The following is a 24,016-nucleotide window of genomic DNA, read 5'->3' as shown; positions in this document are numbered from 1 at the left end:
AGGTCACGATGTTATAGAGTTCAGTTACAGACTGTAACTTACAGTACTAATCCTTGAACTAACTTTGTCACTAGAAAAAGAAAATCAAATTTTCTATGGGACAATAACCCTTGTTGCCTACATTTTTAATTTTTTTTCTTTTTTCTACTGAAGGAAGTGGCTTGACTATATCATAACTAGACCCCTTTATCTTGTCGCACTATTTCTTTTCAGTAGAGCGTGAATGTTTGTTTTTATCGACTATCTCAATTCTTAATATCGATGTTTATATAATGCAATTAGTATATGCTCAATCTCAATGAAAACTTTTGATCTCACACCATATACATTATACTACTTCAGGTTTTTCAAGACGTTTCACTCACTTTTCAAGTACAATAAAAAAGATTGGTAAAATAAAAATTGTGTGATGTCGCTATTGATACTTTTTGCTAAGCTCGCTTGCTTATAATGTATTATCTGTATTTGACATGACACTAGTGACAGCAGTGAGCCAGTGACATTCGTGACAATCTAATGATCTAATCTGCATGTCTATTGTCTTACAACCAGAACCAATGAGCGTACAACACCACACCAATAGAGCGACGAGATATTTTGAGTTGGGGGATATTTTCATGTGAATTACGCCCGGTCTTGATAAAGATTTTAAAGATACATGTTTTGGTTGAGCATCAACTATATTGACCAAGTATTATAATGGTGGCAATATTTATCAAAAGGCATAAGAGTATGTTACGCGTTAGTATATTTTTCTTTTGTATTGGTTGTGGAATAGCACTATGTTTTTTGAGAATTGACTGTGCTAATGCTGTGAATACTGTAACCACAGTGTCTGCACGGCAAGGTGCGATTGCGACTAGTGGTATAGAGTACGCGGTGCTTGTTTTAACCAGCCCTTTGAACGAGGAACGGCGCAATGTTATTCGCAGCACCTGGACAAACTTTGTGTCCAATATATTTGTCGAAAATGGAGAACGATTATACAAGTGGAACCACAGTTGGACTGAAAAGCGAAGCAACCATGATTTCATCAAAGTGTACTTTGTAGTTGGCACCAAAGGATTAAGCACTGAAAAGATGAACATGTTAAAAACAGAAAGTACCAGGAGTAATGATATGGTTTTGTTGGATAACCTGACTGACAAATATGAAAATTTGGCTATGAAAATGAAACTATCTTTTGTATGGTTCCATGAAAATGTAAAGAATCTAAAGTATATTATTAAATGTGATGATGACTCCTTTGTTAGAGTAGATCTAATTGTAAAAGTTTTAGAAGCTTTTGCTCCTCAGATGAATTCATATACCCTCAATACATATATCTCCAGCCAAGTGAAGGTAAGAAGAAGATGGACTGTAAATTAAACAAGATGTCACTGTACAGGTTACCCTAAAAAAATACGTAAAGATTTCCCCCCTTTATTGTCAAGATGTCTTGTTGAGTCAGGGGTTCTTCTTTTTCAGGAACTCATTGGGTGTAGTGCAAAAAAATGAATGACATAATACATAATTATATGAAACTGAAAAAAATTAAATAATTAGCAGTTCCATTTGAAGATTTGTTAACCACTTGATTAGAATATAATGCAAAATTATAAATTATTTACCAACCAAAAATAATAATTTATTAATTTGAAAATAATACCAGTATTCTATAACTGTTTTAGCTTGTCATATTTTGCAGTTAAGTAACGCTGCAAATAGACTTTCAGAGAAGAAATGTGAATATCAGGAGAACCAATTAAACGGAAATGGTTGTTTTACTAAAGGTTTCTGGGTACATGACACCCATTAGTAACAGGGAGATTTTGGGAGTGGGTCATTACTGATTATGCACCTTAACCAGAACATTTTTACATATCAGTCATAAATTTTGATAAAGAACCAAGTTCATATCATGAGCAGTTTGTCTATTGATTAGAAATATTCAAGTTAATAAGACTGAGAGAAAAAACCCCTGTTAGTTACTAACATTGTCTATCAGTAGCTTTGCCTCCCTGCCAACCAACTAAGTGATACTAATGAAATCTTCTTTCCTCAGCCAAGTATGACCCAATATCGAGGCCTATATTGGGGATATTTCAATGGGCATGCCCGGGTCCAACTGAAAGGCAAATGGCAGGAACAAGACTGGTTCTTGTGTGACAACTATCTGCCATATGCACTTGGTGGTGGTTATGTTGTTTCTCGCAACATCATAGACTTTATTGCCAAAAATGTAGACTTTCTAAGGTAAATAAAGGTGAATAGACAGTAAACGACGTGACGACCGGTCTGGCCTAGTGGGTAGTGACTCTGCCTGCGAAACCGATGGTCCTGGGTTCGAATCCCGGTAGGGGCATTTATTTGTGTGAGGAGCACAGATATTTGTTGTTGAGTCATGGGTGTTTTCTATGTATTTAAGTATTTATATATTATATATATCGTTTTCTGAGTACCCATAACACAAGCTTCCGTGGGCTTACCGTGGGACTTAGTCAATCTGTGTAAGAATGTCCTATAATAAAAAAAAATAAAAAAAAAGTTAATTAAGAACTTAGTTAATAACCTAACTAAAATAGTCTCTATTCTAGTTGTCTATTTTAAAAACCATAATTGGTACTTATCTCATTAAATTGCCTTTTTCAGTTCATATCGATCAGAAGATATATCAATGGGTGTTTGGACAGCTCCGTTGGATGGAATCAACAGAGTTCATGATGTCAGATTTGACTCCGAATGGATTTCACGAGGATGCCTAAATCATATGTTAGTAAGACATAAACAGACTACTCAAGATATGTTTCAGATGTACAAAGCTTTGGTGGACTCAAAAGGAGAAAACCTGTGCAAAACTGAAACCATAGAAAGAGGAGCCTATGAATATAAGTGGAATTCACGCCCTAGTCAATGTTGTAATTCACTTCATCATTTGTTTAGCAGGAATAAAGAAATTATTCCTGGCAATATGAAAACGTGAAGGATCAACTAGTCAAATATTTATTAGTATTAGTTCCTCTAGAAGATTCAAAAAAGTCTGAACAAATCTATATTTTTTTATTATAAATTGATACTGATAAATATTCAATAAGAAGTAAGACAGGATATGCACTCACAAGCAAATACATTCAACCTAAGAATGATTGACAACTTCCCATTTTAGAGTTTTGTTATATCTGTCCGTCCGAGGCATAGCAATATCGGGTTAATGAGTACTATTATAAAGCTGTAATTTGGTATGGATGTACATATCAGACCGTTTACAATATTGTGTTTAAACAAAAACTTCTTTTAGGGACTTCCTTAAAGCGAGGTTTAGACTAGCAAGAACTTGCATGCAAATTGCGGTATCTGATCAATGCTTAATGCAGTTTACCTTAGTAGTCGGCAATGTAACGTAAATTGCATGCAAGTTCTTGCTAGTCTAAACCTCGCTTTACACTATAGTGCACGGAAGCAAATTTATTTAATTAGGCCAGGAAATAAATGCCCAAAAAAAGGTATAGAGGGAAATGCAAGGAACACAATTTTTAACTTCGTAGCTTTGTTTGGACTAGTTAGGAGATGAACATATCAAAAGTCCCCGGCCATAACCCTGGTGCTGGGGTGGGAGGGGGGTTTGAAGGTTCCATTTTTCGGTTTTTCGATTATATCTCGGAAACTATGCGTCTGAGCGACTTGGCCACTTATACAAAATGTAAAGAGATTTAATTTGTTACAAGTTTTATTCAGTCAAGTTTTTCGATATCTTGTAGTTTTTGAGATATCCGCTCTTCAAGGTTTATTTAGGTCTCTCATTTTTATCTTGATTATCTACATCGGTGAAGCTGCTAGGCCGGGTTTGGGATCGTTTTCGTATAAATCGGGGGTGCTGAATTCATTTATGGTATCAACATTGACACCATTCCTAAGTAAAAACAAAATTAAAAAAAATGATTTTTTATAAAACTCCTCTTTACGATTAAACCGCCGAACCGATTTCGTTGAAATTTGGTACAGAGATGGTTTGAGTCCCGGGACAGTACATAGGATAGTTTTTATAACCAAAATCATCTTTTAAGGGTGGGGTGGAAATTTGTATGGGGAATCAATAACCGCTGAACCTATTTAAATAATATTTGGGATGGTCTACATGTTTGATTTAGTTGATAATGATACCAAACATGACTTCAAACCTAAATTTAAACAGTATTAACCTCAGCCTCTTCGCCGAAATTGAATTCCCCTCACACCAAATTTCACACCTTCAAAGTATGATTTTTGAAATAAAAACTATATTATATCCTGTCTCGGAACTTAAAACACCTATTTACCAAATTTCAACTAAATCGGTTCAGCGGTTTAAGCGTGAAGAGGAGTAAAAAAAAGTTATTTGTTTAAAGTCTATATGTTTTTACTTCGGAAAGGTGTATTGTTGATACCATAAATGAATTCAGCACCCCCGATTTATACGAAAATGTTACCAAACCCGGCCTAGCAGCTTTATTGATGTAGATAATCAAGATAAAAATGAGAGCCCTAAATAAACCTTCAAGAGCGGATATCTCAAAAACTATACAAGATATCGAAAAACTTGACTGAATAAAACTTGTAACAAATTAAATCTCTTTTCATTTTGTATAAGTGGCCAAGTCGCTCAGGCGCATAGTTTCCGAGATATAATCGAAAAACCGAAAAATGGAACCTTCAAACCCCCCTCTCCCCCCAGCACCAGGGTTACGGCCGGGGACTTTTGATATGTTCATCTCCTAACTAGTCCAAACAAAGCTACGAAGTTAAAAATAGTGTTTCTTGCATTTCCCTCTATACCTTCTTATTGCGTGGCCTAAATTGCTAGGAAAGTTCTAGATACCTATAATCATAATTTTAACTGTAAGCATTGCTCCTTAACCCTTTACCAGCCAAAGGGTGATATGCCAACCACATAGTATATCATTTCATTTATCATAGTCAGATTTTAGCTCCAAATCTCCTACAAAGCATTATACCTTTATGAAAATGTCCTCATTCACAACATACTTCTAAATCCAATAATGTTTCTTTGCCAGTTGTTTGAATTCACTTGACCAGTAATTTCGGTGGTTTATGACGAAAATCGAACACTTTACTTTGACTTCACATTACTTTATTTCAGAGAAATGAAAGCACAATTTTTTGATATCTTGTAGATTGGGAGCGTAGTAAGGTTATTTTAATCTCGTGCTTTTTTTATTTATTACGAAACGGCAAGCATGACCGCAATCTCACCAGATGGTAAGTGCCGATGTGGATCGTCATGCTTACCTTAAAGATGTCTATTCACTCTCGATTTAAAAAGATCCAAGCACATTGCTAAACATTCATGCATTTCTGTAATATGACCAGAATTAGGATGTGGGATGACACTATCCCATTGCCATGTTAGAGTTTGACGTGAGAACTATTCTGCCCCATTCCAAACTAATCCATTATATCATGTAATAAATTCTTGTTGTGTTCAACTTATAACTAGGGAGTTAGGGACTTTGCGTAGTCTTAAAAATTCCCTCTAAAGACTTGTACTCTTAGATTTAGTTAAAAACTGACTATGTTGAATGATATACTAGGTGGGTGGTGTAGTTTTTAAGATTTTTATACTAACCCGGGGTTATGGATCAATGGTTTGAATTAAACTATCTTTTTATTTTTATCACCCTTTGCCTGGTAAAGAATACAGTTACACTAATTTGAATAGGTATGGCAGTTCATTACTCGGCCAGACAATGGCATTACCGTGTCCTACGTTTTTTTTCTGGTTTACAGGAAAATATCCGACTTTTGTAAATACATTGTGTGCAAGACGTTCAATACGGTTGCAAATCTATACATATAAAGTACTTAATAAAGCACGCTTGTTCTTCGCGGCCTGGTAAAGGGTTAACGCATTCACTGCCAATGTTTTCATAGCGCTACGCTCGTAGCCTATCCCAGCGTTTTCCCGCTTTGTAGAGGAAAGCTACTATGAACAGAGAACCCACCGAGCGGCACTCGAATGTGTTAATTACTTTAAACCTTTTATGCATTGACAGTTGCGTTAACGATGAATTGCAAATAAATTGTACGTAGTAGAACCTGTAATTAGTCTTAAGTTAATTGATTCAATTATGTTATGACAATTCACTTTAAATTGTTATTTATTGTAGGTAGCTACTTAATTCACACACATAAGTTTATAGCATATGTATGTAACACACTTTCATGGTAATTCGGGTTATTCCCACTAGTTACCACCAAGTTGTTACCAGTGGTAACTAGTGGGAATAACCCGGTAATTCAGTAATTGTTGTAACACCATGAAATCAATTAACTTCAGAGTAATTACAAGTCTTTAACTAGTTTTTTTTTGCAATTCTTCCTTAAAACATTTATTATATTTTTATAGTAGATTGTGTTACAAGGGAGCAAAATGACATATTTACGGCGAGGGCGTACATTGAATCCTAAACGAAGCGAAGGATTCTATAATAGAATCCCGAGAGTAACGAGGGATTCTAAAGTAGAATCCTGAGCGTAGTGAGGGATTCAAGTGTGCTACGTCCAAGATGGAAATAATTTTGCTACCATGTGACACATATTGCTTTTCACATCACCTATGAGGTAATTATGATGTATAAGAATATTATTTAAGCTAAAAAAATAATCTGCAAAAAAAATTAAAAATAGTGTCCTAGAACAGAAGTGTTATTTTGATCCCTCCTAGCAGGGAAGAAAAGTGCCACTTTGATCCCTCCTAGCAGGGAAGAAAAACCCCTTTTTCGAATTGGTGATGTGAAAAGTATATGCCGGCTTTGAACCAAATAAATGTCACAACCAGATATTAGGCCAGAGCTTTTTATTGGTATTAATTTATTATTAAACTGAATCACCGTCATATAATATGAAATACTCATTGCAATTATGTCATTTCTATTTGTATCAGTTGCAATATCCTTAAATTTCGTTTCACTGAGTTATTCTCTGTCTGAATCGACTATAAAAAGGGAGAGATTTACTTTTAATTTCAATATTTCGCCTGCGAGTTGCCCCAGCTTCCGCCCCGTCAAGGATGCGGCGTATACCCCACTCCCTTAGCCCCAGAATCCCTCTTGAGCTCGCGCCGGAACATAACTTCTAGTCAATATTAACTTACAACTATACCTACTTATTTATAAGAAACAATTGGAAACAATTAAACGATCGTGAAACCATCTGATATTTTATTTTATTGAATAATTAAAAAACACAACATGTGAAACATTGTACAGTCAATAGATTAATATCACATTTACAAGAATCCATAAAAACCGGACAAGTGCGAGTCGGACTCGCCCACTGAGGGTTCCTTACCTTTTAGTATTTGTTGTTATAGCAGCAACAGAAATACATCATCTGTGAAAATTTCAAGTGTCTCTATCACGATTGATGAGATACAGCCTGGTGACAGACAGACGGACAGGAGAGTATTAGTAATAGGGTCCTGTTTTTACCTTTTGGGTACGGAACCCTAAAAACATGCATTCCATATTCTTAATGTATGACTTAATGAGAATTTTTTATTTTAGTGTCCATATATGTTTGATTGTTATAAAAAGTTGTTCTCGACAATTCTTCTCTGAAATAGTCGATTGTTCTCTGTAATCCTTCCTCTAGAGAAACCTGTAAAATAAAGAACAATTAAGGATGTGTCACCGTAAATCAGTGTTTTCCTTCCCAATCTTGACTGTACAAAAACATTAAATATTGTTACCCCTGTGACCTATCATATTCGAGAATATTTATTTGTTTTACAAGGGGACAATGTTGTTGTTTAACCACTCGTGCTAATATTGATACTCGAGCAAGCGAAAGATTCCAAAATTGAACCACGAGCGTAGTGACTGGTTCGAAAAATGGAATATTGAGAGTTGCGACGGTTTCAAGGCACGAGAGAACCAAATTTTTGCCACCAGCTGCTGTGGTGAAAACAGGATACTTATTATACCAGACAAATGGATCCAATATGAAAAAACATTAATTAATAGGAAAGTTTCAGGTACGCCGTACGCAGCAAAATAAGACCACGGGAAGACGGTTTGAAAGAGGTCGCTAAGTAAACTTCACTGCGTCTGTGATAATTGAAGGTACGAACCTTAGGAGACCAATTAAGCTGCATTTCAGCGAGGGTAATGTCAGGTCGCCGTCGCTGCGGGTCATCCTCCACAGCCGCGCCTGTTGACACCATGCTACGGCACCCAGGCACTATGTTCTTTATGATCATAGCAAATTCTAGAACATAAATAATAATGACTTGCCGGGGCCCGACACGATACGTTACGTGTTTCTACTGGACACAGTAGCCTTAGGACAGGAGCGCCGCGACACTATCTCACCCCATCCGTCTTTTTTCTAACTGTATTAATTAGAGAGGGGCGGGGAGCCTATCTCACGGCTGAGATATTGCCGCTCTGCCTACAGATATAAATATTATAATTTTCTTGGTCTGACAGAATTTATTTTACCCAGACGCTTTTAAGTGCCATTAAATTATCTAGCCGCACGGTTCCCAAACTAGGACAATAATGGGGAATCGCAGCATTGGCGGCCTTATTTGTAATCAAATAAAAGCTCTACAAAATATATCATGTTGGTGGCGAAAGGCCTGGTACAATTCAAGGGTTCTTATCAAACAGAGTGCACATGGGGGCCGATTGCCTGCATGCCACCATCATATATAAAAAAAAAGAGTTGCAATACATTGAGATGCAAGATATGAAAATATGGGACAACCTTACACAATTCAACCTAGCCATGACAGAAACTTGACTGACTTAACTACTGACTAGAAGAAATAACCTAACCAGTGGCCTAGGCAAGATGACAACGGTAGTACGTCAACAAATCCCAAACGAAAAGAAAAAGTGTCAGGATAACAGATGTCTCATCTGTTCTTATCCAGTCGAGGTCAAAGATATCTTTACATTATTTGCCATATAACAAAGGAGTAAGGTGCAAAAGTGTAAACATATGTTTGACCTCGACTGTATATGTATATACATTATTAATGTTTGGATTGGCGTTTACCATCAACGATTGTCATATTGGCAAGGCCCCCTGGTTAACCTAACGTTTTCTGTTCAGTCACCTTTCTAGTGAGCCATTGGCTGGTTATAACCACATTGAAATAAAATTACCTTCTATTGTATGCTCCACGGGATTTCCTATATTAACAGGCAGAGTATAACTCGATGACATTAGTGACAGTAGACCATTTACAAGATCCGAGACATAGCAGAATGATCTGGTTTGCTTTCCATTGCCATATACCTGAAACATATTTTGTAAATCAGACTAAAAAACAGCAGATTTTAAATATAAAAAATATGCTTTAGTTTCACTAGAGGAATGAGATTCTGTTCCATTATATTTATTAGTTTTAACTCTAAATTGGATAATATTGTCTTCGGTTACCGCGATAGTTACTCATGAAATAAAACTATGAAAACGGATTATATCGCGTAAATTGAATTTATAATACATCTAAATTGGATGTTTCAATGTGATTGTGATGAATTATTAGATTTTTTGTATGGCTGCCTTTTCCTTATGCTTTCCAACCATTTCTTCTGGTCTATTATAAAACCAACAAAATAAAATGGATTGTCGCCATAAGAAAAGAGAGATAAAATATATATTTTGGCGAATATGGCAATGTGTTACTGTTATTGTTTGTATGCACACATACACATTGGATAAACTTACTGTGATAGTTAAATTTTGTAGTGCTTGCATGATAAAGTTAGACACGACACGGCCATCCGACACGTGCATTCTGGGCCCATATGTGTTGAAGATTCTGGCAACTCGGACAGATACATTCTCCTGTTTTGCATATGAATAAGCTAATGTTTCTGCAACCCGTTTGCCTTCATCGTAACACGCTCTTGGCCCTAAAACGTCATTTGTTATTAGAAATTATTCTCTTAAATTACCAATCATAATAAATAAAACACATTTATAGTCAACAACAATGAAAACATAATATAAATATAGGATGTTTGTATAGACGGTGACTGCTTACCATCAGGCGGGCCGTATGCTTGTTTGCCACCGACATGGTATTAAAAAAAAATAGAATGTTACAAAATATATCTACTAATTTTACCAACTTTAATACATACATAATTTTTTTTTTGAGTTGTTGTAATTAGAAGGTAGGTATAGAATACATATTGATTTTAATATAAGTAATTACCTATTGGATTGACATGGCCCCAATATGACTCTGGTTGAGGATGCACCATTGGGTCACCATACACTTCAGAAGTACTGGCTATTAAAATTTTTGCTCCAACTCTGCGTGCTAGCCCTGTAATAACAAAATAAAAATATTAACAAATCTATTACTCAGGCAGTAGATAAGTTCTCTAAATAAATATATATTTCTTGACACTCACCTAACATATTAATAGTCCCTAATGTATTAGTTTTAATTGTCTTCACTGGATTTTGCATATAGTGAGGTGGACTGGCAGGACTAGCTAAGTGGTATATTTCATCAGCCTAAAATTAAAGAAGAATTATTAAAACAACAGTTCTAATAAGATGGATTACATCAAACTGATTTGATTTGCTAAGTATTTAGAATAAATACCTCAACATATAGCGGGTTGATAATGTCATGGTGAATCATTTCAAAGTTGCGATGGCCAAACCAATGCTCAACATTGCGCTTGCGACCAGTGAAAAAATTGTCAACAACTATTACTTCATGGCCTTGCATCATAAGAACATCTACCAGGTGGGATCCTACAAAACCAGCTCCACCTGTTACCTGAAATGATTTTAAATTATTTTAATCATATTTTCATAGATATTTGACATCAACGATGACATGGCCACACTTTGTCATTGCAAATGCCATGCAGTTAACTTGGTCATTGTAGCCTACAGTCATTTAAAAAGGTGTTACAAGTTAACAATGTTTTTCCTCCTAGTAAAGCTGTCATTGAAGAGTGCATCCAAGCTCTGTCCACATTTTCAACTTACCAAAATGCGCCTTCTCTCTTTGTAACCCAAGTATTTTACTTCAGGATATTTTTGTGGTACCCTTCCCTCTAATATAGCAATTTTCTTCTCTAATTGTTCTATTCTAGCCTGCGCTTCCTGCAGTTGACGCTTTGTACTATCCTCTGCCTCATTAGATTGTATTGGTTTAGGATTCTCCATGTTTGTATTCTCAAACCTAACTGGTATTTTTTTTATCTGGTCATAGGTTATTTCTGGTGAATTGACAATTAGTCTTTGGTTATCTTTGTGTGTCCCTTCTTCATATTTATCTTTCGTAAGAATTAGAAATAGTAAAAACACTGAAAAAAGACGTGGTCTGTGATACTGTGCATAAATATCTAATTACAAGATACAAAACAGGTGGCTGATACCGGTAGAGTAGAATCTTCTAGTGCTAGTGCAACACCGCACCTTATCATAGAAACATAAAAAAACGTGTACTTACGTAAAGACAAGATACATGTTATGGTTATTGTCTTTCTGAATTTTAAAGATTGCCTTAACATATCTGAAAGGAATATTCTATAATTCTTAGTGCTCACATTTCGGCAAAATGTTCAATAACAAATACTGAATGCCAAAGAGCTTATAATCTCTACGTTCTACTGAATTCACATCAGCAAGTGTTCAGCAAACAGTGAGTAGACTGAAATAGAAACGTCAAACACATCACACATCAATACGTTATTACGATAATGATGTTTGTCACTCATCAGACTGACTGACGCAAAATTGAAAATTGAACTGATGACTGACATGAATGAGCGTGGAATGAAATGAAAACACGAAGCCCACGGAACATAGACATAGACGGAAATGAGACGGAACGACTCAAAAAACCATAGACCTAGCATTACTGTACATTATTTATTATTGCTATTACACCCATATTGTACCTCTATGTTAAAAAAACATTTGTTTTCTCGTTCACACAAATTCCTTTTCTCGTTCATTCAATGTTGCCATTGCCTCAGAATAATGACTAAGCCATTGCAGACAATTTTGTAATGCCGGAGCCACACTACCGGGAAACGCCGTTGATTATCGCGATTATCCCAGTGTGGCCGTATGAAAAATGTCGAAATAACGCGTTTCCCGTTAGTGTGGCCCCAGCATAAAGTTATTCACTTAATGTCGTAACACACCGTCGCACCGCACCAAGGTCATTGTGCGACGCATCCATAAGTAAGAGCGAGAAAGCGATATCTCTTTCTCGCTCTTACTTATAGGTGCGTCGCACAATGACCTTGGTGCGGTGTGATGGTGTGTTACGACCTTTATTTAGCCATCGCTGTACTCTGAAGCGCCCTCCACACTCGTGCGTGAATCGCGGCGCGAAACCGCGAACGCGAGTGTGGAGTCTAGTTTGCTAATCAGTGAAATCGACTCCACACTCACGTTCGCGGCTTTGCGCCGCGTAGTCTGGAGCGCGCTTGAGGGCCTACTGTGCGAACCACGTTCGTCGTGTTGCCTCCCTGTAGTCCCTGTCACACTTACGTACGAATTTACAAGCGCGACAGAGAGGCAACACGTCGAACGTAGTTCGCGGTAGACCCTCACTCTGTGCTAAAGAGAGTAAATAGTCCAACGAACGAACGAACTTCTGTTCTGTGTTGTGAACTAAAAAAATGAATGGGTTTAGTGGTGACATCTTTATTTTATGTCTAGTACTGTTGTATAAGCTAAAAGCAAGCATGCAAGACAATATTCGAAAGGTGGCGCTGGTGTTGGGTAACTATACTCCAAGCAATTTCTATCAGTAGCAAAGAGCGGCAAAATTAAATATAAACCGGCTAAGAGCATGTCGGGCCATGCTCAGTGTAGGGTTCCGTAGTTACCCTTCCGTCACAATAGTCTAAACTTTGTTAACAAATTAATGAAATACACCTAATGTATAATGAGTATGACTGCAATACAACAACGTTCGCGTTCCGAAATAAAGATATTTTATTTTTTAATAAATATAAAGAAATGATGCTTGGTGCCTTTCACCCGAATTAAACAATCTACTTTTCATATCGAATACGAGGAAACCTAATAAAAGTAATATAGGTATACAGGGTGTCCTTAGCCATTCGACAAAGCCGAAATGTAAATTATGCATTAGGGTATTTAGAATCAGTATACCAAGTATCATAACAACGGTTACATATCAGAATACCGAAAATTGATTTACCTATTGTCGAATCACCTATGCTCGACTCAACTATTTTTAAAATTCCTAACGATCATTTTACCTAAACATTGAATGACCTAAGTTCATAATACCTAATTTCATTTATCCTAATGGACGAAACACCTAATGCACGATATACCTAATGCACGTTTTACCTAAAGCACGTTTCACCTAAACCTATGCACGAAGCACTGAAAGCTGATATACCTAATGGGCGATACACCTAAAGCTGATATACCTAATGAACGATATACCTAAAGTTGATTTACCTAATGAATAAATTACCTAAAGCTGTTATACCTAACGAACGAAATACCTAAAGTCGATATACCTAATGCATGTAATACCGAAAGTCGATATACCTAATTGACGATACCCCTAAACTTGATTTACCTATTGAACAAAATAACTGAAGCTAATATACCTAATGCACGTAACACATAAAGTTGTTATACCTAATTACCTAATGCACGAAATACCTACCTACTTATAAATACATACAAAACTTTATAACAATAACTTATTTCATACAAAAATACTTTCAAGGTTGCAATTTAGGATGAATTATTTTGATACAACTAAATTTTGAGTGAAAATAGCGGGCGCCGGTTTTACTTTTTAATTTTCCACTCTTTTTGTTTACAACAGCCAATTTAGCAATGATAATTCTATTCTGCCTTATAATAAATTAGTGACAAATATATCTTATTATGTAACGTTTTATTTATATGATAACCAATAAATATTTACCTACTTTATATCATGTAATTATATTAATAAATGTCTAATGCCGAAATAAAAAAAATTGAACATTTATACTCGTTGACGTGGACGTATGAATTACGATTCAAATTAAATTTTAAAAAGTTGGAAAAATAAAAAGCACTAGTTCGCAAAAACCAACTTTGCGAACGCTACACAGCTACGTAAAGTAGCACTTTTTGAGCAACTGTATTAAAAAATACTTTTTGTATTCCTACAAATATATCCTCAAAAATAAGGGAAAAAATATAAAACTGCAAAATAATTACACATTGCTCGACAGCAATAGATTCATTCACAATAGTGTTTTCCACCTGGTATTCCTAGGGTAAACGTTAACGACCAATATACGTGTGCATTAGCTATATTAACTTTAGGTAATTCGTTCAATAGGTAAATCAAGTTTAGGGGTATCGACTATTAGGTATATCGACTTTCGGTATTACGTAGATTAGGTATGTCGACTTAAGGTGTTTGGTTCGTTAGGTATAGCAGCTGTAGGTAATTCGTGCATTCGGTATATCAGCTTTAGGTGTTTCGAGCAATAGGTATATCAGCTTTACGTAATTCGTGCATTAGATATATCAACATTAGGTATTTCGTGTATTAGGTAAATCGGCTTTAGTTATTTCAAGCATTAGGTGTGCCAATTTTAGGTAAATCGACTATAGGTAATCAGAGCTTAGGTAAAACAATATTAGGTGAAACGTGCATTAGGTATTTCGTTCATTAGGTGTTATTAGCTTTGGTTAATTGAGCATAGGTGATTCGACATTACGTAAATCAATTTTCGGTTTTCTGATATGTAACCATAACAACCGGTGTAGCGGTTACGAAGAAGTTAACAAATTACGATTTTTTACTTTGGAGCTGCCTGAGGTAATAAACAGTATGAAACCTTCTTCATAATCATAGTCATAATCATTTATTTGCACATAAAAAGGGTTTTACACAGATATTATAAACGTTACATGGTCTAGCCTTTTTAGCTGTTTTTGGCAGCATGCAAATGGGTCCTGTGGGCTTCGACCTTATTGATTATCTTTTTATTCATGACATTAATAAGATTCTGAGTATTCTGACTTTTGACAAATGTCATCATTGCCGCACATTTTCGAACAAGCTGTCAAAAACACTGCCAATGATTAATACAGTGTGTTTCTTTTTGTTGTCGATCAAGGGAATTAATTTTTGTTAGAAAATTTATTTTTTTATCCTTTTTTCTAATAAAAAAAACGTTAGATCATTTCTGGTAGTTAGCCCTGCCTACGAAGCAGCAGGTTCAGGGTTCCAATCCTGGTAAGGGCATTTAAACATTTGTGTGTTTATCACAAATATTTGTTCCTGAGTTATTATTTCCATGTAGGCACCAATCACGAAACATTTTAAGAGAAAATTGGAGTAGGTTATTGATATTTCACTGATACCTGCAAAAATTTTACCGCTTTAGGCGTTATGTTGAATGTCCTATTCGTCTTATGTTTTCGACGTATTTAATAAAAGGTACCTATATACCTACTGCAAATGATTTCAACTCAATATACTTAATTAACAAAACTAGGTACCTATGGTTATTTCCCAAATCATGGACAGTATCAAAGATGGATATAACTCCGTAATAGTTGGATACAGTCTAAGGAAAAAACGTGCCTCGAAAATCAAGAAAATTTGATTCTCGTTCAGAGGGCGCTACTAGCTTTGGCCTACTGTCGTATAGATGGCGTTGACGGTTTCGTTTGTTATTTAACAATTTTAACACATATCAGTGAAAGAACATGGGTCAAAATCATAAAAATAATTAATGCAAATAAAAAAAATCTTTATCCATATTTAAATACATTTTATCGTATTTTTATAAATATTTATTTTTAGTTTTAAAGTGTGTCGAGAGATGGCAGTGAATTTACTGGGGTTATAAAATTTACTATGACAGTACCGCTCTAGTATAAGTTACTCTTTGACAGTATATAGCGCCATTTCTTTAAGATCAGACCGAAATTAATGAAGCTTCAAACTTATGCAGCTCTACAGGTTGTAATGTTACACATAATAGTGGAGATCCGTTTAAGGGTATATATACGGCATGTATACATTTTGTTTATTGTAAAATATTACCAGTGTGTAAAAACCAAAGAGATTTATAATAAGATAGAGCGGTACTGTCATTTTGTAACCACAGTAAATTCACTGCCATCTATCGACACACTTTAAAACTAAAAATGAAGATTTATAAAAATACGATAAAATGTATTTAAATATGGATAAATGTTTTTATTTTATTTGCATTAATTATTTTTATGATTTTGACCCATGTTTTTTCACTGATATGCATTAAAATTGTTAAATAACAAACGAAACCGTCAACGCCATCTATTCGACAGTAGGCCAAAGCTAGTAGCGCCCTCTGATCGAGAATCAATTTTTTTTTTCGATGCACGTTTTTTCCTGTATCCATCTATTACGGAGTTATATCTATCTTTGGTAACAACTGATGAAACTGCCGTCGTAAAGACGACCAAGAGCAACACCGGTGTTAGCGGCTCAGGGGTGTCGAGAGGTGTGCGCTAACAGCCACTATGCCAACTCGAGTCTTAAACCAACCCTTATTATTAAAACAATAAAAAATACGAATATAAGGTTACATTGTTATTTCCTAATGGATAAGTACTTAAAGTATCAATTATATGATTTCTGTAATAGCTAATACTTATTACTATTAAAATTACCTTAAAATAATAACTTATTTGATTGTTTTATAATGCTTTATTTCAACACTAGCTGTGCCCGCGGCTTCGCCTGCGTGGGATTCGGTCTGTGTCAGTAAGCGGCTAATTCACCCCTAATTTATCTCCCTCTCCCCTGGAGGCGGAACTTGAAGTAAAGTTGACAGATGGATACGCTGGAGGACTGTAGTCCAGATAAAATATTTTACTATTAGGTACCACTAAATAAAACTACACTCCAAAATCAATATTTTTTTTGCCCTTATTCAAATTTTTGACGTGATTTAAACGACATAGAGTAGTAGGTGTATATCGAACGATACAGTACCATTTTTGTATTTTTACGTCCATGACTGTACCTATCCAAATCATGTCCATGGCAAATATCATGCAAATCGGTCCTCCAGTCAAATCAGTCTAAGCATGACGCCGGCGGCGCGCAGCGTCTGCCCCTACGACTTGTTGATGGTCATGGCGAAGCAGACGCTCACGGGAACCTGTAGGCGCTTGAAGCGGAACGGGAAGTTGCTCGGGATGAGGGGGATGCGCGGGATGAACACGGCTTCTCCGGCGCCACACTCCGTCAGGATCTGCGCCTACATATGTATTGCGTACGATGTCTTTGGGATCACAATCGAGACTCGCGCTGGCTTGACGTTTCAGCCGAAAGCGAACCGACCTGCCTTGCTAGAGCGCCACTGAGTCTCTCACCGTGGTCTTTCTCAGACTCCTGAGACCGTGCCCCTTGTAGCCTCAATGCGTTGCGAGACTCCGCAAACGACATAGAAACATGCTTTTTTTTAAAGTACTCACCTTCGTGGCCATTATTAAGAGGAAACCAGGGCACGGCCGCTTCTCCATACAAACGCAGTCTCCTATTTCCTCTATCATTATGAAAATATTTTTAGGTACATAATTGGATGTATATTTACCATAGCTAAACGCTACGTTTTCTACGTTTGACTGTTTTAGATTTTTTGATTATTGTAAAAATTAGGAGCGAAAAACTGAATTCAGGCAATTTTTTTAATGCTTCTAACTTTTATAATAAGTAATTAAAAATTCCAAAGCACAAACATACACGGGACATAGCTGTGGTTGATTACACAACTAATTGTGTCAAAATATTTTGAATAATGTTAATATCAAGAGAGGAAAATGAGGACTAACAGTTGTACGAAAAGGTGATTTCGCGCGGGTCCTCCACTTTCGTCTTAAGTGCTTAAAGGATGCGATACGTATGAATATGGATGCGATATAATTACGATTAGGTATTTGGCAGAATTAATCTTGGTGTTCCTAAGATGTATTTAAGAAGTGGAGCTACCCAGATTTTTGATGTAGGGGGTGGGGATGTTTAAGATTAGGTTCTAAGTCGTTTAGTATCATTTTCAACTAAATCAAAAGACGTATACGTAGATTTCATGTAAATCAGTTCAGGCGGTTATTGATTCCCGCTACATTACACCTTCCTTTTCAGTTTTAAGGTAATTTTTTTTTGGATAAAAACTACCCTATGTTCTTCTACGGGACTCTATACCAAATTTTATCTAAATCGGTTCAGCGATTATTGAATCCCATACGAATTTCCACCTCTCTTTTCACACCCTTAAGGGATGATGTTTGAGATTAAAACTATCCCATGCTCTTCTCTAGGACTCAAACTATCTCTTTACCAAATTTAAACTAAATTGGTTCAGCGGTTTAAGCGTGAAGAGGAATTAAAAAAAGTATAATTTTTAATATTTTTTGTGTTTTCACTTTGGAATGGTGTCATTTTGATATCATAAATGAATTCGGCATACCCGATTTATACAAAAACGATACCTAACTTGGCCTAGTAGCTTAAATGATATAGTTATCAAGATAAAGTTTTTACCCCCTTTTTACCACCTTGGGGGATTGATTTTTTTAAAAACGCTGGAGGTAATTTTCTTGCATTTTAATATAATACCTTTTGTAAAGTTTCAAGTTCCTAGCTTAAAAAAAAATTACACCCCAAGACAAACTTTCATCCCCTTTTCAACCCCTTGAGGCGTTAAATTTCCAAAAACGTCGAAATTACTTTTTTTGTAATCGTCTATTATATCTTTCTAAGAAGTTTCAAAGCATTTGTAATGGATTCAAACTTTCAACCCCCTTTTAACCCCGTTAGGGGACGAATTCTTGATAACGCTGAAATCACTTTTTCTGTATTATAACAATATGCTCATATACAAAGTTTCAAGTAACGCACTCGAAAAAAAATTTGATCTCCAATCTCCATACAAACTTTCAACCTCTTTTTCACCTCCTTAGGGGATGAATTTTCAAAAACGCTGAAATTAGTTTTCTTGTATTTCAATAATATATCTTTCTACGAAGTTTTAAATTGCTACCTTAAAATAAATCTTGAACCCCATACAAACTTTCATCCCTTTTTTTATCCCCCTTAGGGAAAAATTTCTCAAATTTTTATAGCCTATAACCTGGCCGTGGTTTTTTTCGATACATTAGTAAAGTTTTTATCAAATCCCGTTCAGCCGTTTTCATTTGATGCGCGGTCAAATAAACAGACAAACAGATAAACAGATAAACAGACAAACAGACAAACAGACAAACAGACAAAATTTCTAAAAACTGTTGGAACGTGTTCTGTTATCGATTCTAAGTATCCCCGCCAATTTTTTTTCGAATATCTTCCATGTACAGACTTTCGACCCACTTCCGCTTTATTATATGTATAGATAGATAAATTTTATTCAGATACACCCGGTATAGATACCGGGTGGATCCTGTAACACGAGCAAATAATTAAAAATAAATATGCATTGCACTCCTTTACTGTTCCTGTTACAGCCCCCCCCCCTCATCGGTATTTAGGTATAGATATACTATCCTCGACTTCGTTTGCGTGGAATGATGATGATGATTGACTATCCTATGACCTTCCCCGGATGCCTAACTATTTCCATACATCTATAAATCGGTTCAGCGGCTTAAGCGTCAAGAGGTATCAGACAGACAGACTGGTTTACTTTCGCATTTATAATACAAACTGAAAGTATTTCAATCTTCTTTAAAACACTAATTTCGTTAGTGTCAATTTCTTTGCCCTTGCAATAATGGAGTGATAGAGGAGATCGCTCTAGGCCCCTGATCTTGTACCTATAGTGAAATACCAAGTTAGTGTGCATGTCCATAATTCCATATATTATCCATATCCTACTCTAAACTAAATAGCTTTTAAAGACATGGTCCTCGCATACGAACGGGTATGTCAGGCTGGTCAGCAAAAAGGCCATCTATACCTGCCGCCAGAAAAGCGCTAATCTCTCCCTTATAGTTACCAATAGCTGAGTCAGATTGTTCGCCGCTACGAAACTCAGCTGGCAGGAAAGGATTTTCAGCACGAAACGTGTAAGGATGCACCTTCAAACCTGCCGCATGGGCATCAGCCACGAACGTAGTCGGGGTACCAAGGTTGTTGTTTTCGTCGCGTGGAATGATGTAACTCTTGTCGGGGCCGGCTGCATATGCGTACGACGCTACATCTTTTAGGCCTTCTGCTGTAGCCATTGCGCCATACGTGAAATTGGTACCTAGTGTAGCTTGATCAAAAGGTTGAGAAGATTTGTCGCTGCTGTAAAGCTGAAGAAGCCGGAGGTCAGTTATCTTTTTGAGGTCCTTCAAGTTATTAACTTCAAATGATTGGATATATATAGGATCATCACGTCCTTCATATCCATTGTTGTGTAGAAGTTGCACAAGGGGTGCTTCCATTGCTAGTCCCAGTCGCTGGAAGTGAGTGCTGTGCTTGATTTCAGGATAAATACCGATGGTTCGGCGTTGACTTATTTCCAAGCTTTTCACTAAGTCAATAATTTCCTGGACAGTAGGAATGTCAAATGAACGATCCATTCGTGCATTGCCAGGTCGGTTCTGAGGTATACGTTCAATAGCTCGCAATGTCTTAAGTTCATCAAGAGTAAAGTCTTCGGTAAACCAGCCTGTCAATTCACTTCCATCTACATTTTGAGTTCGATGTCGGTCGGCAAACTCAGAGCGCTGACTGACATCTGTAGTAAGACCCAGTTCATTGTCATGCCTAGCCACTAGGTGTCCATCTTTGGTCATGACGACGTCGGGTTCGACATAGTCAGCACCCATCATGATGGCTAGGCCGTAGGCGGCGAGTGTGTGTTCGGGCACGTAGCCGCTGGCTCCTCGGTGGGCGATCACCAAAGGGTGGCATGAGTCTGGGCTACGCTTCGTGTTAGTGACTGATTTCATTAACCCCGCAGCCGTGACGCAGAGCGTGACGACGAGCAGGACAGTTATCACCAGCAGTATTCTGCCACCAGTCGCTTTCATCCTGGCCGATCTGTTCGAACATAATTAATTGTAATCATTTGTTGGTAATAATAATAGTATTTTATACAATCGTGATACATATAATGGAGAGGGTTTCAGCCGGGTACCGTGTTATTGGGTACGAGATTGAAAAGCTTGATTATATCACTATTGCATATAATACTTTTTCTATGAGTCAACTAAAATAATACTTTAAACTAGTAGAATCATATATATATAAATAAATAATAATTTGTACGAAACCCTCGACGGGCGAGTCCGACTCTCGCTTGTCCGGTTTTTCTACTAATTCGTATATAAGTTTGTTTAAATTTAGAAGGCATTTTAATGATGGAAACTGTAGACGTAAGTATGTACCTACCTACGTATTACCTGTTTATTTTTGGATAAGAATAACCATATTTGTAAATTGAAAGGTAAAATTTAACATCTATTAACATAGCAATATCTTATTTTACAAAAGTATCATACTTAAATCATAATTTCAATATTTACCTTCAATTTCGCTTGATAATACCTGCTTAACTATTACCTATTTAGTTTGTTGTCGGGAGTCTTCAAAAATAGTGTACCCAATTAGCGTGAGTAGGTATAAGTTTTGTGACGACAATTAAGCGTGAAATCTTTATGGAAATCAACTTTTTGCCTTTTTTTACAATGTAATATCGCTTATAGTTTATGAAATGAATACCAAAACCAAGATAATTGAAATTTAATTTGATTAACGTCACAAAACTGTCAGTGATTAGCTTTTCCTAACAACTCACGCTTATTGGGTAGGTAGTAAATTCGGAAAAATGAAACACCCTTGTTTAATTTTCCGAATTTTCGATTTTTGTGTGACTGCTCGTATTCTGGTTCTCACTGATGAAAAAATGTTATAGGTATGCCAAAAAAAATCGCTCATATTTAGAGAGAGGTTGCACAACATCAACAAAGATTACCTCGTATAACGTATAACCAATACCAACGACTACAGCGGAGGGTAGAAGGAGCTATAAGCGGCTACCATCAAAGTGGAGAGTAGTGTGTTACTGAACTATAAATAAATTTGATAATTAAAAGTAAACTTGGATTTTCGTCACTTGCTAAATGTTCTAATTAAGATTTTTTAGTTTTTCTACCTATTTCCAAAGGAAAAGTATCTATAACGTGTTTTTGGCGCAAAATATTTTTTTTTTCATTTGATTTTAGTATCGGTTCATAATATTTTATTATTTTATAAAATATTTCTTTTTCACGCAATGTATGGTTATCGCTCTACCTTTTTAAGAGGCCGTAGTCGATTTTGGAGCAAAAATGTAAAATTGATAGATTTAGTCGTTGAAATTATACACGTTTTGTTACGTAATATCTAAAGAACAAGTATTGGTTTCTATTAGCACGTTTTCTCATCTTGCCTTTTAATAATAAGGTCGCGAGCGTGCGTCACCGGTAATATATGAACAGAAGGGGCAGTTTTTAAAAAATCATCAAAAAACTATGGTGGTAAATTATACAAATTGATGTATAAGAATAGTTTCAGCAAATGTTGTAGATTGTTTAAGTATCAAAATTACGTTGAAATTAAGTCGATTTTCAGAGAAATTGTCACTTGTTAGGAGTAATTTCCGGAGAAAATTGAATTCGTTTAACTTTCATTTCCTCGAACTCTAAGTCATATAACAAAAATGTAATCTGATAAAGGTCAAGTACAGAACATATGTAATACAAATTTACCATTTTTAGCAGTCCAAACTTTACGAAATTTACAAATTAGAGCGACAAAATCAGTGCTTTACGCTCGTTTACCTAAACGTCCATCAGAAAAAAAAACATTACTAATTTAGTGAGTCTGGTTTCAAAGAATTAATCTGATAAAAGGCAAGATATGAAGACGTGCTAATAGAAACCACTACTTGCTATTTCAATTAGGTAATAAAAGGTAATCTATCAATTTTACATTTTTGCGACTAAAATCGACTTCTTTTGAAATTTGGAATAGATAGTTTTTAGTTTAGGGAGACCCGATTGATGAGCAAAGTTAGAAAAAATATCACAACTTTTTTTCTCCATACAAAAGTGAAGCACCTACTAGGGAGCAGGTACAAAATTTTCTGAAAGCTCCCTACCTATCACTATTTTCAAATTATGGGCACAGTCGACAAGTTAACGATTATGTTTTATGTTTCATTTGTTTCTAATTCTTCCTTTTGTGTCTTTAAATCAAGGTCAATTGCAAGGGCGCACGATTTTTGTACAGACACTACACAGTACACACAATACCACCGAGTAAACTCAGCCTATTTACTCGGACTATTTATTTACATGTCGCGCGAGTGACTAAAGCAAGTGAGTCTAAACCGTGAAATTATTTAATATTTACTCGGATATTTATCCTTTTGCTATTTGTGGACAAGTTACTATTGCACTAATTATGCAGGAGTGTATTGTTAGATAGGAAATTAGTTTTAGAATTAATTGAACATGACACAGGCATTTACGCAATAACTTACTGCACGTATGTAGTTGAAATGCCTCACCGGCCGCGACTGTTTGGGACACGAGCAGATAGCGATTGATCACTATGCTACAATATGAAGCGTACATTCAATGTCACAACTGCTATAGAAATTTAAGCACAACATATGGTGTTCTCATTCGTACCTATTATTATTAATAATTTTATGTTGTACTTGAATACATTCGATAACGTAGTGAATGAACGCGAATACGGTCACAAAATTATACAAGCTTTAAATGCCCTCTGTTCCTGTTATTATTATAGTTATAAAATAAGTACCTACTTACTAATAAATTTAACAATTATTTCAGTCTTTAACTATATCATCCCAATGAATAGGTACAAGCTTTTAGCACTTAGCGCCAGTTGCACCATTCCACTAACCCAGGGTTCACTGGTTAAACCAGGAGTTACCATGGTAACCAGTACAGTTTGACACTGGGGTAACGGTTTACCCATGGTTACCAGTACAAT

At 36.0% G+C, this 24,016-nt stretch overlaps 3 protein-coding genes across 3 annotated transcripts; 1 reads left to right on the top strand and 2 right to left on the bottom strand.

The window, feature by feature from the left end:
- Positions 1-579: 579 nt before the first annotated feature.
- On the top strand, positions 580-7,674 carry LOC134754897 (beta-1,3-galactosyltransferase 6). Its single transcript, XM_063691367.1, has 3 exons — positions 580-1,341; positions 2,045-2,235; positions 2,632-7,674. The coding sequence occupies exons 1-3, from the start codon at positions 700-702 to the stop codon at positions 2,960-2,962; spliced, it is 1,164 nt and encodes a 387-aa protein (XP_063547437.1). The 5' UTR covers positions 580-699; the 3' UTR covers positions 2,963-7,674.
- LOC134754878 (UDP-glucuronic acid decarboxylase 1) lies at positions 7,183-11,704 on the bottom strand. Its single transcript, XM_063691336.1, has 9 exons — positions 11,471-11,704; positions 11,005-11,324; positions 10,610-10,789; positions 10,413-10,518; positions 10,211-10,324; positions 9,718-9,905; positions 9,150-9,282; positions 8,108-8,244; positions 7,183-7,635 (listed from the first exon to the last, which is right to left on the bottom strand). Exons 1-9 carry the CDS (start codon positions 11,529-11,531, stop codon positions 7,519-7,521), a joined length of 1,356 nt encoding a protein of 451 aa, XP_063547406.1. The 5' UTR covers positions 11,532-11,704; the 3' UTR covers positions 7,183-7,518.
- Positions 11,705-19,567: 7,863 nt separating this feature from the next.
- Positions 19,568-23,602, bottom strand: LOC134755116 (uncharacterized). The gene is made up of 2 exons (XM_063691593.1): positions 23,535-23,602; positions 19,568-21,049 (listed from the first exon to the last, which is right to left on the bottom strand). The coding sequence occupies exon 2, from the start codon at positions 21,037-21,039 to the stop codon at positions 19,912-19,914; it is 1,128 nt and encodes a 375-aa protein (XP_063547663.1). The 5' UTR covers positions 21,040-21,049; positions 23,535-23,602; the 3' UTR covers positions 19,568-19,911.
- Positions 23,603-24,016: the final 414 nt, after the last annotated feature.

The sequence above is a fragment of the Cydia strobilella genome, chromosome Z, assembly GCF_947568885.1.
Source record: "Cydia strobilella chromosome Z, ilCydStro3.1, whole genome shotgun sequence".
Classification (NCBI taxonomy): domain Eukaryota; kingdom Metazoa; phylum Arthropoda; class Insecta; order Lepidoptera; family Tortricidae; genus Cydia; species Cydia strobilella.
Note: the sequence above shows the minus strand (reverse complement) of the source record. Positions and strands in the feature narration are given on the sequence as shown.